The 16,248-nt window shown below is 34.1% G+C and overlaps 1 protein-coding gene across 1 annotated transcript; it reads left to right on the plus strand.

Annotated features, from left to right (window-relative positions):
* The first annotated feature begins 938 nt into the window (after window positions 1–938).
* On the plus strand, window positions 939–1,658 carry LOC115722872 (uncharacterized). The gene has a single exon (XM_030652222.1). The coding sequence runs from the start codon at window positions 939–941 to the stop codon at window positions 1,656–1,658; it is 720 nt and encodes a 239-aa protein (XP_030508082.1).
* Window positions 1,659–16,248: the final 14,590 nt, after the last annotated feature.

Raw genomic sequence — 16,248 nt, forward strand, 5'->3', positions numbered from 1 at the left:
TGGCCAAACCAATCAGTCACTGAGACAACCAGGCATTTCCGTATTTGATAGGTTGAGGACGACTCATGATCTCAGAAATGATCTGAATAGGAGGAGAGGAGTGGACGATCAGCTTGATGCGCCAATTGTGCAACCCGAAACCCGTGCTCAAAATCCCGCTCAAAAAGATGTTAATGTAACTCAGATCGGCCAAGAGGCCGAACAGGTTAGTCCAGCCGTGCAGGCATAGTTGGACGAACTAAAAAATATGTTCGAAGACCTGACTAGTCAGAGGAACAACGATATCGAGTTGGATTGAGCACGTGGAACCCCTTTCTCCCCTGAGATTAATATCCTGGAATTGCCACACAAGTTTAAGATGCCAACCTGCAAGATGTATACTGGGAAGGAAGATCCCTTATCCCACCTTAAGTATTTCGAGATGCAAATGGACCTGCAAGGAGTACGAGGAGATGTATGTTGCAGAGTTTTTCCTGCCACCCTTTCAGAAGCCACCCAACAATGGTATTTCAAGTTGGCACCCGGAAAGTTCAACTCATGGAAGGCTTTCTCCTCGGAGTTCCATGCACAATTCTCCTCCTCTCGCCAACTTTCGTTGCACCTAGGAGATCTGGTCGAAGTAAAGAAAAGACCAGGAGAGCCGCTCTAAGCCTACATTAGCAGATTCATGACGGAGGCGACTAAGGTTGCATGGGTAACCAAGGACAGAAAATTGTCCGCAACACTGGGGGGCATTGAAGTCCTTGGTGAGCTTTGGAAGGACATAAGGAACAGACCAGTAGACTCGATGAGCGATTTCCTTGACCGTGCAGAAGGTTTTATCAAACTTGAAGAGGCCATTCAGCAAGTAAAAGGTGAATAAAAACTCGGCAAGTCAAAAGCTCCTTCTACTGGGACATCCGTCCAGCTCCCCCATTACCCAAGCAATTCGAGCTCAAATGGTGAACGGTCCAGCAACAATAATAGGCAAGGGAATGGGAAAAAGGGAAAGTTCACTGGCAAGACCGAACAAGCTCCCCAGGAGAATTCTGCCAAGTGTTTATATGGCTACTCAGTCATTAGTCGCGTACAAGAAGCCCGCACCCATGAAAAAAGATGTCAGCAAGAGAGATATGACCAAGTTTTGTCAATTTCATGGGGATTACGGTCACGACACCAATGAATGCAACAATATGAAGTGGGAAATTGAATTCCTGATAAGGAAAAATAATCTGCACGTACTGAAGTATGTCAACACCGATCAAAATCAACGGGGCGATAACAACCAAGACTTGCTACCACCACTAGTAAATGGACATTTGCAAGTCATTATTGGAGGCCCGCACATAACTCGAGATTCAGGCAAAGCCAGGGAGAGGTATGCCCGTACAGTACAACATGAGCAAGAAGAAGTAGTCCTAGCCGTAGAAGAGAGGAAGCTGAAGATCCCACGGGCAGGGGAACCCACCATAACATTTAATGATGAAGATGCTGTCAAGATCAGACTTTTGCACAACGACCCGTTGGTTGTGGAAGTCCAAATAGGCAACAAGATGGTGGCCAGAACCATGATAGATAATGGAGCCTCTTCCAACATCTTATTCAAGACCACATTTGAAAAGATGGGGCTCCAACTCAAAGATCTAACCCCCTGTCTTCTGTTGGGTTTTGTGCCCTAAATATAACTCATTTCAATATAATCAGATTTACTTATTAATAAAGATCAGAAATAACATTTTATGTTGCATGGTTCACATGATTTATTTCATGATTATATGTATATAATGTATGAATTCTTTTTTAAGTCCAGAACATATGAATTTGTTAAAGATTATAGTGTTGTCAGCACAGTGGAATATAATCTTAATTATATGTTCAAAAGTTTATTCCCTAATTTGTCAGAACACTGGATTTAGACTGACATGGTATAATCAGCGATAGGTATTCTTACACCTTGGAAAAGTGTTATGTCCTTTCCAGGCCATTGGCAAAGTTTACCAGCATCGGATGTATGGAGTATACATCGGAAGGGACCGATATTGAACTTTGATTAGATATATTAAAACTTACTATAATATCTATTCAATTCAATATCACCTGTTTATCCTAGATCAAATGACCTTAATCCTGATATGGTGAGGTTCGATCTCAAGAGTACTATACATGTTTTTTGATTTGATAGTTAAGCCTACTTTTGGGTCAGGGTGATACGTACATTTTAAGAAAATGATAGTATAATTGAGTGGGAGCGCTACCATAAATATGGAATCTATAACTTCTATAGGAACTTAGAAGTGAAACGATGATATCCTTCGAGCTTGGCTAAACAGAGATAAATGGTGGAGATCTCATTTCACTTTGCTGAAACATCATTTATACGGAGCTAAGTGTTTTAAGGATAAAATACATTGAAGGTGTAACGGTAACTTAGTGCCTTTTCAATGTAGATCATCTATTAGATGGTCATTGATCACATTAGAGTTATAACAATGAATAACTAATGACGTGTCTATATCATGGAACATATAGAGCGTTCTATATGACTGAGAGTGCAATTCTGAGTTCTAAGTATGGATTCAATAAGGAATTAATAAGTTAGGGAATTTACTTGGTAAATTCGGTTCGACTTATTGGAAGCTCGGTTATATAGAACCATGGTCCCCATACTAGTTGAGACCATACTGCTTGTAAGACTCAGTTAATTGATTTTAATTAATCAATTATAATTCTAAAAGATAGACTGTGTCTACTTTATGAATTTTCACTAAGCAAGGGCGAAATTGCAAAGAAAAGAGATTTTAGGTTTATTTATTAATTAAGAGACTTTATATGTCTAAATTAATAAATATATTATATGGAAATATTATTTAATAATTATTTTTAAGTTATTAAATAATTAGAATTAGCATTTAAAAAGGTTAAATTGGAAAATTGGCATTTTTGAAAAAATGGGAATGGAAAATAACAAAATGGGAAAGTTGCAAAGTGAGGCCCAATTCCTTTTGTATGGCTGGGCACATTCATGAGAAATACCATTTGTAGTTTCTATTATTTTAATGCCATACAATTCTAACCTAAACCTAGAGGGTATTCTATAAATAGAAAGTGTTGGCTTCAAGAAACAAATACACACAACTTTGAACATTGGTTTCTTTCAGAAAAGCCTCACGCCTCTCTCTCTTTTCTTCTCTCTAAATTTTGAAACACTTGAGTGAATGAGTAGTGCCCACACACATCAAGTGGTACCTCAATCATAGTACGTAAGACTATGGAAAATCTGCATCAAAGAAGGAGAAAAGAAGATCCAGATTCAGATCTTGATTATGCTCTGCTACAGAAAGGAATCAAGGGCTAGAGATCTGAATGGAAGGAGTCATATTATTCCGCTGCACCCACTGTAAGGTTTTCTAAACTTTATATGTGTTTATTTTCATTGTTTTAGAATTCATATTAGGGTGTTAATCAAACATACTTGTTAGTAAATCTAGATCCTAGTAAAAGATTTCCAACAACTGGCACCAGAGCCATGGTAATGATTTACTTTCATGTAATATGAATTAAAACGATGATTTATATGTTTTTGTGTTGATTTGGATGGTTTCATGTGGTTTATGTGTTAGTTGATGAATGTATATGTTGTACAGTTCCTTTTTCTATGAAAAATATTTTTTCAATTTTTGAAAATATTTTATTTGGATTCCTTGTGAAAAATTAAGAAATTTTCATTACGACTTTATTGTGGGTTTGATGTTCATGTGTTTATGAGATTTTGTACTGTGAATTGTTGTTTATGTTAGTATTGTTAGTATGTGATAGTGATAAGGTTGTTGACTATTTGTGTGAGAATAGCACTTATAGGGTAGGTTTTCTACTGCTAGTGTGAGCATAGCACTGCAGGATGTATTTTGGCTGCTTGTATGGGTTTACTTGCAGGTTATCCTATCATGGGTGAGTACAACTTGTGATAAGGGGTTGCCCTATTGGATGCCGAGTGTGAGAACAGCACGAGGCAGGGCAGGTTACACTTCATGTCTGATCAACATGAGTGGGAGTATGTTTTGTATGTGAGGATAATGTGCGATAAGATAATGTGTGTTGTGTGTGTGAGTATAGCATGCATTAAGATTACACTGTGATATGATGTTATATTATATTTGAGAATAGTATGTGATATGATATGTTGGTATATGTATGCTAGCATGGTATGAATTGATTTGATGTTGTGATGTTATTATGTTTATGACTATGTTATCTAGTTGGGGGGTTATGTCCTACATAGCTCTTCTTACTGGGCGTTAGCTCACGGGTACTCTGTGTGCAGGTAAGGCAAAACTATACAGTGGGGGTGGCGAGCTCGAGGCATGGATTACATGTTAGGGAATTGTCACGATGTTTTGGTTTGAGAATATTTCTTTAAAGATTATGGCTCGATCACTTTTGTAAAAGTTAATGTTTAAAAATTTATAAATGAATCAAGTGTTTTTGTTTTAAAATAATGAGATCTCATGCTTTAGTTATTTTCAGTAAATTAGTTTATTGTTTTTATTATAAATGGTTTTAAACGGACAAGTAAGTGTGACGTTTCAGGAAATCGGGGCGTTACAATATGGTATCAGAGCAATACGGTCCTAAAGAATGTGGTTAGCCCTAAAATGTAAAGTTCATTGCCACGAGACGAGCTCGACTCACTGTACTGTAAGTGGTTATTACTTACGATTAAGTTGTCTTTAAATTGTGCATGTAGTGTTGTGATATTCTTCTCATCTAAAGGTGATGGTCAAAATGTTCCTACTTGATATTTTTTATGTTTGTGTGGTTTAGAAGTCTGAACATGCCTCCTAGAAGGTCAGTCAGATTGGGTCGAGGTCGGGGTCGAGGCCAAGGCCAAGGCCGAGATAGAGGCCAAGAGAATGGAAGGATCAATGAACCACCACAAGCACCACAGGGATGGGAAGAGCGCTTTGCTGCACTGAAAGAAACTATTCGTAGGCAGAATGAAGAACTTCGTCAGGTGAGACATCAACCGGAGTCGCCAGCTCAAATAAGGCCGCCAGAGCCAGAAAATAGAGACCCACCAGCTGCGGTGGTATATCCTGCTGCAGAGGCTAGACATGAGATGTTGACAGAGAGGTTTCGAAAACAACACCCACCCGAGTTTGAGGGAGGCATAGACCCAGTGGTGGCTGAAGAGTGGATGAGTCGCATAGAAAATATTTTGCAGATGCTAAGGGTCGATGGGAATGACCGATTGAAGTGTGCATCATACATGTTGAGGAAAGATGCTCGTATCTGGTGGGAGGTGGTGGAACAAACAAAGGATGTAAATACCATGAACTGGGATGATTTCAAAAGGATCTTTAATGAGAAATATTATAACTCTGCAGTGTTAGCAGCAAAGGTTGATGAATTCACTGGATTAGCTCAAGGGAGCCTTACTGTTACAGAGTATGCACAAAAATTTGATAGACTGGCGAAATTTGCTCCAGATTTGGTACCTACTGATAGAGTGCGAGCACATCGATTTGTGGAAGGCCTGAAACCAATGATTGCTCGGGATGTAGAGATTGTGTCAAGGGGTCAATTCAGTTATGCTCAAGTTGTCGAAATGGCTCTTACGGCTGAGCGAACTGAAAACAAAATTTAGAAGGAAAATGCTGCTAGGAGGGAATCTAAGAAAGGTGCAGCCAATTCTAATGACCACAAGAAAAGGGGACAAGATCAGCCTGGACAGTCAAGTCAAGACAAGAGGTACAAAACTGATAACGACCACCGATCTATTGGAAACAGTGGACGCAAATGCATGTTACAAATGCGGAAAAGAAGGTCATATTAAACGTAATTGTCCATTGTGGGGACAAAGTGAGAACAAGGAAGATTCAAAGGAAGACGATAAATATGTTCCAACGAGGGTCTTCGCTATAAAAGAAGCAGGACAGATTGATGACAAGTCTTGAGGTATAAGACATTGAGTCTTCGCTTTCAAAAAAAAAATCGAGTAGAATTTCGGGACGAAATTTCTTTTTAGGAGGGGATAATTGTAATATCCGCTTTCTTGGGTGATTAATTTTTTTCTTCCTTTAATCTTAGTTTATTTTGTTTGTCAATGGGGATAATTTACTATTTTGAATATTTATGAGTTTAGTGGAGTATGAATTTTTTGTTTTAGTGACAATAAAATTTATTATTTTTTTTATTTTATTTTAAGGGTATGCATAATACTAGATAAATAATTAAATTATTGGAGATAATTTAATATTTTATTATTTATGAAAATTATTGTAGGCATATTAATAATAAAAATATGGGTAAATATATTATACCATATTGTTTAATTTATTATTGGTAATAATAATATTATTATTATTACTATTATTATTATTATTACTATTATTATTATTATTACTATTACTATCATTATTATTATTTATTATTATTATCATTATTTTTACTATTATTATTATTATTATTATTATTATTATTATTATTATTATTATTATTATTATTATTATTATTACTATTACTATTACTGTTATAGTACGTAGGATTATATATATATATATATATATTTTAAAAAATTTAAAGATGTTAATTTAGGGTTATATTAGGGTTAGGAATATATATATAAGATGTTTATATGATTGTTTAGGGTTGAGAGAGTTTAGAAACAGTGGTGAGAGGCAGAGACGGAGAGGGAGGCTCGTCAAACGAAACCGAGCCGTGAGAAAAGTGAGAGTTTGAGTTGAGAGTTTTTGGGTTGCCTTAGATTATTTCATTGAGTTTTATTTCATCCAAGAGGAGTTTTAGATGCGATTAGAAGGTCTGTAATCGCACCATTCGACAGACACCATTATTACGTTCAAAATCCCGTTCTTGAAACGGATCTGAATTTGAACGTGTTTAAGTTGTTTCAGAGATCAAAGGAGGTTGTGTTTAAGTTTATGGGACCCCAAAAATCAGTTTTAACGTGAAGAATCGAAGCTTTAAGGTCTGAAACGGAATTCACCATTTTTGGACTCCATTCTTAACGGTTAACCGCCAACGAAGAAAATAACCGGATTTAGGCCATCTTGGCTCTTTTTCTTGGTTGTTCTTGGTTGTTTTGTGATCCTGGATTCATTGGAAGGTTCTTCCAATCGAAAATACACGTCGAAAACACCCGAAGAAGAATTTTGCATTCGCCGACACCGAAACCGACGAGAACTCCGGCGGCACTCCGTTCAGGGGTTTCTGGAGGTTATTTTTCGATTTTCTTTCAGTTCTTGACTTGTGCTGGTGTTCTTAGGCCTACTATGAAGTTTGATAATTTTCTTGCAATTATTTGATTTATTATGAATTATTTGGTTTATTTGTTAAATTAATTAGGAAAAATACTTAGATTACTCAGAAAAATGTAAATATATTTTATATGATTAGTTATGAGATATAAAGTATTGCAAAATTGGTAGATTCGAATTTCGATTAATTTTGTATTTTTCATGAATTATTTGTGTTATTTATTAAATTAATTATGAAAAATACTTAGGTTGTTCAGAAAAATCTAAGTTTATTTTCTATAATTGGTTATGGATTATAAACTGTTACAAAATTGATAGATTAGGTTTTCGGTCGATTTTGTATTTTTCATGAATTATTTGTGTTATTTCCAAATTTAATTATGAAAAATACCTAGATTATTCAGAAAATTAAAAGTTAATTATTTGGGGCTTAGTATAGAGTATAAACTGTGTTAGAATGGTTAGATTGGGTTTTCAATCATTTTTTATATTTTTCATGAATTTATTTAGTTAATACTTAAAATAATTATGAAAAATAGTTAAGTGATGTTAAAACAGTAAAATATATTTTTGTAATGCTATTTACTACCTATGGTACGAATTAAAAGGGTTTTTATAATTTATTAGTTACTGTAGGTATTTATTATAATTATTTGTGACTAAATAATGATTTAATTGAGTTTTAAATAGAGTAAATATTAAAAATTGTGTTCACTGCTTGGGAACTGTCAATATGATGTTACAATATAATTCTAGTCTATGAAATAAATTTAAGACTAGGTTGAGATGTTTTGTTATTTTATATATTTAAGTAATTGGTATTTATATACAGTTTGAAGTGTAAATTAGTACATGAATATGAATAATAAATTCTACGTGTTTCTAGATGAATTAAGAAATATGTTAGCTTCTGATTTTGATAAATAATTACATAATTGTATATTTTGTTGATAAATAGTATTGCAGTAAAATTTCACGTAAAAAGTGTTTGTATTAGCTCATGTTTTACGTTAAAAATATTCATATGGGTACATGCAATGTGTTGGTGTGAATTATATTGATAAATGGTTATGTATGGTGTGGCATGCAAGTAAAATTAGCTTATGTGTTACTTATTTTTGCGTAGGTTTCTATATGAGTACAGAGATTCATACTTGAATATATTTTGAATGTATTGTTGTGTTAATGAATATTTAGGATCTTGTTCTCAACAAGGAAATTCATTGAGGTGCTTGTAGTAGCAAGAAGGTGTTCTTAAGAACTGAGGTAAGAAGAGTGGACACCTGTGCACAGGGTGTATGTTGAAACATACGACTTTATTGTGGGTTTGATGTTCATGTGTTTATGAGATTTTGTACTGTGAATTGTTGTTTATGTTAGTATTGTTAGTATGTGATAGTGATAAGGTTGTTGACTGTTTGTGTGAGAATAGCACTTATAGGGTAGGTTTTCTACTACTGGTGTGAGCATAGCACCGCAGGATGTATTTTGGCTGCTTGTATGGGTTTACTTGCAGGTTATCCTATCATGGGTGAGTACAACTTGTGATAAGGGGTTGCCCTATTGGATGCCGAGTGTGAGAACAACACGAGGCAGGGCAGGTTACACTTCATGTCTGATCAACATGAGTGGGAGTATGTTATCGTATGTGAAGACAATGTGCGATAAGATACTGTGTGTTGTGTGTGTGAGTATAGCATGCATTAAGATTACACTGTGATATGATGTTATATTATATTTGAGAATAGTATGTGATATGATATGTTGGTATATGTATGCTAGCATGGTATGAATTGATTTGATGTTGTGATGTTATTATGTTTATGACTATGTTATCTAGTTGGGGGGTTATGTCCTACATAGCTCTTCTTACTGGGCGTTAGCTCACGGGTACTCTGTGTGCAGGTAAGGCAAAACTATACAGTGGGGGTGGCGAGCTCGAGGCATGGATTACATGTTATGGAATTGTCACGATGTTTTGGTTTGAGAATATTTCATTAAAGATTATGGCTCGATCACTTTTGTAAAAGTTAATGTTTAAAAATTTATATGAATCAAGTGTTTTTGTTTTAAAATAATGAGATCTCATGCTTTAGTTATTTTCAATAAATTACTTTATTGTTTTTATTATAAATGGTTTTAAACGGACAAGTAAGTGTGACGTTTCGGGAAATCGGGGCGTTACAGGTATCAAATTAATCCAGGAGAAGAACATTGGAAGACAATCAAGTAAATCCTAAGATTAAGAAGAGGAACTATATGTTAGTCTATAAGAGTATGTTTAAAACTCTTAGACTACACCACATCAGATTTCGAAATTTGCCTTTGTGCTAGAAAATCTTTCTGATCAGATGATGGTTACTCTAGGGGTGGAATAGTGATTTTGGAGAAGTGTAAAAACCTATCTGAAGTCTCTAGGTCTACCAGGAAGGGACTGAATGATAAAGTTACAGTAAAGGTACTTATTCAGTCTAAGGAAAGTTCTATACATTTTTGGCACCATTCCAAATTGCCTAAACTACTAGTGTTATTTCCCTGTTAACCAAAAGTAGTTGCCAAAAGTATAGAATCCCGTATCCCAAGAGAGTAGACATATAGAGAGGAATTTTACATTATCAATAATTTTGTGATTAAGGAAGAGTAATGGTGGAGAAAAGGTTGTGGTTAATTCAACCTATCAGATCCTATTACGAGGAGTTTACTACTACTACACTTGATTTGTATATCGAGGTGTTGAGATTATTTGAAACACACTTTTTGTTTTATATTAGTGCAAGTGGGAGTTTGTTGGGTTTTATGCCCTAAATAAAACTCATTTCAATATAATCAGATTTACTTATTAATATAGATCAGAAATAACATTTAATGTTGCATGGTTCAAATGATTTATTTCATGATTATATGTACATAATGTATAAATTCATCTGAAACCCTTTTCACATACTTGATCCTGTTTATTGTGTTGTCAACACATTGGAAAGTAAACATGACTATGTGAATAAAGATTCCTAGATTTATCAGACATAGGGTTTTACTGATATGATAATCTACAACAGAGTTTACTTGCATTTGGAGAAATGCTATGTTCTTTCCAGAGCATTGGTTAAAGTAAAGCTCAGGTTGGATGCATGGAGTATGCATCGGAAGGGATCGATATTGAACTTTGACTTAGATTTATTAAACTTACCGTAATGTCTATTCAAGTCAATATCGCCTAGTTGATCCTAGATCAAATGATCTCAATCCTGTTATGATTAGGCTCGATCTCAAGAGGCTATTTGTGTTCTTTGATTTGTTAGTTAAGCCTACTTTTAGGTCAGGGTGATACGTACATTTTCGGAACACGATAGTGCAATTGAGTGGGAGCGCTAACATAAACATGGAATCTATAGCTTCTATCTGGCGAATAGTAAGTAAAGGATGATCTCCTTCGAGCTTGACCAAACGAAAATAAATGGTGGAGATCTCATTTCACATAAGCTGAAATATCATTTATAGGGGGTTAAGTGTTTTAATGATTAAATACATTGTAGAGTGTAACGGTAATCTAATCCCTTTACAGTGTAGATCATTCATATAGAGGATCATTGATCAAATTAGGATTATAACAATAGATAACTAATGATGTGTCTATATGGTGGAACATATAGAGCATTCTATATACTGAGAGTGCAATTCTAAGTTCTATGTGTGGATTCAACGAAGAATTAATAAGTCAGTGAATTTAGGTTGTAAATTCTTGATCTGCTTATTGGAAGCTCGGTTATATAGACCCATGGTCCCCCCACTAGTTGAGATAATATTGCTTGTAAGACTCATATAATTGGTTTTGATTAATCAATTATAATTCTCAATTTAGACTATGTCTATTTGTGAATTTTTCACTAAGTAAGGGCGAAATTGTAAAGAAAGAGTTTTAGGGGCATATTTGTTAATTATGATACTTTGTATGGTTCAATTAATAAATATGATAAATGACAATATTATTTAATAATTATTTATAGTTATTAAGTAGTTAGAATTGGCATTTAAATTGTTGAATTTAAAAATTGGCGTTTTTGAGAAAATCAGATGCAGAAAAGATAAAACTACAAAATTACAAAAAGTGAGACCCAAATCCACTTTGTATGGCCGGGCACTTTTGTAGGGTTTTCCCTCTGATATTTTCATTATTTTAATGCCAAATAATTCAAACCTAACCCTAGTGGAATGCTATAAATAGATAGTGAAGGCTTCAGGAAATTTACACACTTTTCTTCTGACTTTTCATTCAGAAAAAACTGAGCCTCTCTCTCTCCTTATCTTTGGCCGACCCCACTCTCTCTCTCTTCTTCCTTGAATTTTGAAATTCTTAGTGTTAGAGTAGTTCCCACACACAGCAAGTGATACCTCAACCATAGTGAGGAAAATCGTGAAGAAAGACTTTCAACAAGAAGGAGTTTCAGCACTAAAGAATAAGAGAAAGAGATCCAGGTTCAGATATTGATAATGCTCTGCTACAGAAAGGAATCAAGGGCTAGATATCTTAACGGAAGGAGTCATTATATTCCGCTGCACCCAATGTAAGGTTTCCTAAACTTTATATGTGTTTATTTCATCGTTTTAGAAAGTTCATATTTAGGGTGTTAATCAACATACTTGTGAGTAGATCTAAGATCCTGGTAAAATAATTTCCAACAGTCTATTGGCTCCCCAGTCTCGTTGTATCCCGCAAAGTTTGGGGGTGCAGCCTCCTCCTCTTCCTCTACCTCGGAAGGACTACCAGGACGGATATCGCCCTGTTCTTCTATCTCCTGGACTTCAGCGTCCCCTTCGTGATCCCCCTCCTCTTGGACGGGCGAATCTTGTTCGGCGCTGGGTAGGGTAGCGTGCTGGGCCACGTGAGGGTCAGACGCGTTGACTTTACGCATTGTCTGTTTAGTTCGAGCCATCATCCTGTGGCTGAACAGGGAGATTGAATTGAAATGTCTATCGCTTGAAGAGGGCAGACTAGAACAAAGACGAGGGTAATCCTCGTACAGGAGTTGAAGCAAATCCTGGTCAATTTGGTGTTCGCTTCCCCAAAACTCACTAGGGTTGATCTACAAAAGACAACACGCGAGATGAGTGTTTGGTCGGGATATCGAACAATAAATAGGCAAATATGATGACCAGGAGTACTCAACAAATTAAAGAATAGAAATATTCGACGATAAGTCAAATCTCAGAAGTTTGAAATTTTCGAGATTTAGGGCAAAAATTTCACGAAGCTTTGAGTAAGCAAGGTGAAAGACAGACATTGTGCAATCAAAAGACAAACATCATGAATAGTGAAGTCACATAAATCATTGCAAAGAAAAATCGTAGAGTTTCTGAACCTAGGGTTTTTTACCTATCCTCTACATCAAGGATAAAATATCATCCAGAAATTAATTGTGCAAAATGAAAGTAGGAGAAATCGAGAACTTACTCACTGATTGACGTCTGGATTCAGTCTGCACGAAGCTGAGCAAATGGTTCTTGTGAAAATTTCACGACAAACTCGAAGTGAAAAATCTCTCTTTTTGCTCTAAACTTGCTTAATGGAAAAGTTGGAGAAAATGAGTTTGTGAACAATGCTCAGTCGTATTTATAGGCAGAAAAACAAAAAGGGGTAATCATTTCAAATACCTCAGATGCCTCGGTTCCCCCCAAAAAGAAAATATTGGAAATCAAAAGCAATTAAGTGTAACCGTCAAACGTGGTGAGAGAAAATTGGATTTCAAAACATTAATTGCGTCAGAGTATTTATTAGCCAAAAACTGAAGAGACGCCTAGTCAGCCTCACATCGAATCGCGAACAGATGCACCTGACTCGTGTCACCCATCCAAACATAAAGACAGCTCGGATGAAGTCTACACACAACTTTGGAAGTCCCGTACAGACTTGGAGGCAAATGTTATCCCAATTTGTGCACTCTGACATGGCATCACACGATGGTGACACGTGGATTCAACTCTAGGTACCTGCTCGCAAGACACAGGCCGAACATGACACCACATACATTTGCTCGGCCGAAGTCCTCTTAACCAAGCCGTGAGCAATCCGTGCAACACACTGACACTTAACAAATTCAGCTTTCGCATTGTGAGTCATCAAAGAAATCCCTATAACTTTGGGATCAGATTACAGAGATATGGCAAGCTGTCCAAATCCCACGATTAGTGTATTCTGTATTTACTATGCAATCTTTCTACTTATATCAATTGTAACTAGAAGGGAAATACTTCCCTACCAAGCTTATAGCCTCCTAAATAGTGAGTCATACTCACTGGGCAAAGGGTCGAAACATTTTGTCTAAGAATTCATATTCAGAGATTTAATTTTAAGAGCTCTAAGAAAAGGAATCATTCTCCTTGTTCTTAAGTCAATACAAATAACAAGGATTAGGCTATTACCGAACTGCTCGGGACTGAACCTATTATAAAATTTTTGTGTCTTTATTTGCTTTATTATATTTCGCTCGTGCTAAACTACTTGTCACTTACAAAATAGACTCATTGTCGTTGGCTAAAAGCGAGGTCAACATGTAGATATGATAATGTGAATTTCTCTTGAGTATTCTTCAATTGTTGCTGCCGATGATGAACATTAGAGATGAGTTTGATTGTTGTTATCAGATTTGATTTGTGCAGATTGGTTGTTGGAGATCCGATTGATCGGTGTGGAGAAAATGTTAATCGATGGTTGCAGATTTCGATCCAAGAAAATTCGATTGCGATTTTGATCGCAGGTTGAATCGCAGGTGCGGTGGGAGAGAGAAGAATTAAGAGTGAGAGAGAGAGAGAAGCTATCGTGAAATTGTAGAGAGAGAGAGAGAGAAAAAACGTGGAGAGTGTTTTAGCTTTTCTGTTTTTGGTTAGTTTTTAAATTTAAAGGAAAAAAAATCTGATTTGATTTTTAATGTTTTTTATGGTATTAGACATGTCATTTCCCATAGTTGTTAACTTTTTTGTTTTGAATGCCATATTTAGTGGCATTAAATTTTCTTGCCATATATATGTAAACTATAGTATATGTTCCTATATTTATGTAAATAGCCCTTTAAACTATTTATTATTTATATTGTCTTTTATCACATAAAAAAATCAATAATTTTTTTTTTTTAGAATTAGAAGTAAATTATTTAAAAATTATGGTATATCTATATTAGTTTTGTTAAAATCTTTTTTATTTAAAAGTTATGTCGATTTTTTTAATTTTTTATGAGTTGTTGCTAGTTGTTGATATATAGATTTTGTTGTACAGTATATTTCTGTTTTGTTGTATGGTATCTTATTACTCTTAGATGATATATATTTTTTATTTTGATATGTATAATAGTGGTATATAATTTTGTTAGCATAGTAAAAATATTTTAATGTGTGTATATAATTTTATTGGCATACTACATATATTTAATTATTATTTTTATATATTTTGATTGTATGATTATTTATTTTAAATAATATTTAATTAGTTTTTATTTTATTATATACAATGGTGGTATATAATTTTGTTGTCATAATATATATTTTAATTGTGGTATATAATTTGATTAGTATAGTATACATATATATATATATGTTAGTAATATATATTTGGGTGACTATTCAATGGTTACATTTTTATTGTAACCATATGGTTACATTTTTCTTTAACCTGTAATAGCAGGTTACTAATAGGTAGACTTTCTTTTTTTAGATTTAATTAATTATAATTAACTATTTTCTTAAAATAATTAATTAAATAAACATTCCTTTTTTAGAATTATCTAATTATAATTAACTATTTTCTTAAAATAATTAATTACATATTTAACAAGACCTCTTTTAGTAATTAATATTTATATTTAAATCCTTACTTGAATTATTTTAATAATTAAGCCATTTAATTATAATATTTACATAAAAATTTATTTTTTTTACAAAAATTAAACTTCTTTTGACACAAATTAAAATTCTCTTCTTATAATTTTTTGATGTTTTTGATGTTTTTTTATAGTTTTTGTACCTTTTATGGTTTTTGTGCCATTTTATGGCTTGTTCCTACTTGTTTAAGATAGGTTTGTGATATGATGGACAAGATATTTGATCCATTTTGTGCTCTCGTTTTCTACTTCAACAACCTTCTTACTTTATCAGATAAGTATTTTAATTCTTTTTTAAGTTCTTAATTTTAATATGGATTGATATACCATCATTTCTTTCGCATACTCTTTTTTATTATATTATTTGGTAACGAAGTTTTATTTTTGTTATTTTGTAGGTTGTTTTGTGGCGGGCCTATATTTACAAAGAATTTGTCGATAAGTTTTAATTTTAAATATAATCTGTTTGTTATTGATTTTTAGCAATTTTATAAGGGTGTTAGTTTGTTGTTACTAGCCAAAGGTATTACCCTTTGGCTAGTTATTCTTGAAATTTTGTTGGTTTTTTAGTTTTTAAGTAATTTTGAGCTAGTGATTTGGGTTGTGTGTTAAATTTTAAGTTTGTATTTTAGATTTTATTTTGAAGATTGTCATTCTAATATAACTGTTTTTTTTTGGTTTGGTGTTGTGATATTTTTTCAGTCTTGCTAACTCTGGCGACAACTATTAATAAAGGAAATGTGTTTTTCAAGGTGATGGGGTATTGTTCAAATACGTTATAGCTTTATTGTCTATATTTCCGGGGGCAGTTTTGTCCTATGTGGCTTGCGTTTTGTTTTTCGCAGCTCATGGTTTGGCAAAACATGCCCTTCGGTTAGACAATGAGCTATCCTGGTTCGAGGGGCTCCACCGCCAATTGTGGTGTGCTGCATTGTTTATCATGTGTGACTTTGTTCACCACGTCAAAAAAAAAAAAAAATTCTCTTCTTATAATAAATTTTCAAATAATTAATTATTTTTAAATGATATTTAATTATTTTGTTACAATTATATGAACTAAGTATGAGGCCTCAAGCTAATCAATCGATAACAAGTGCAGCTATTTTTTTAAAAAAAAAATCCTTCAA

Source organism: Cannabis sativa, chromosome X, assembly GCF_029168945.1.
Source record: "Cannabis sativa cultivar Pink pepper isolate KNU-18-1 chromosome X, ASM2916894v1, whole genome shotgun sequence".
In the NCBI taxonomy this organism is placed as follows: Eukaryota; Viridiplantae; Streptophyta; class Magnoliopsida; order Rosales; family Cannabaceae; genus Cannabis; species Cannabis sativa.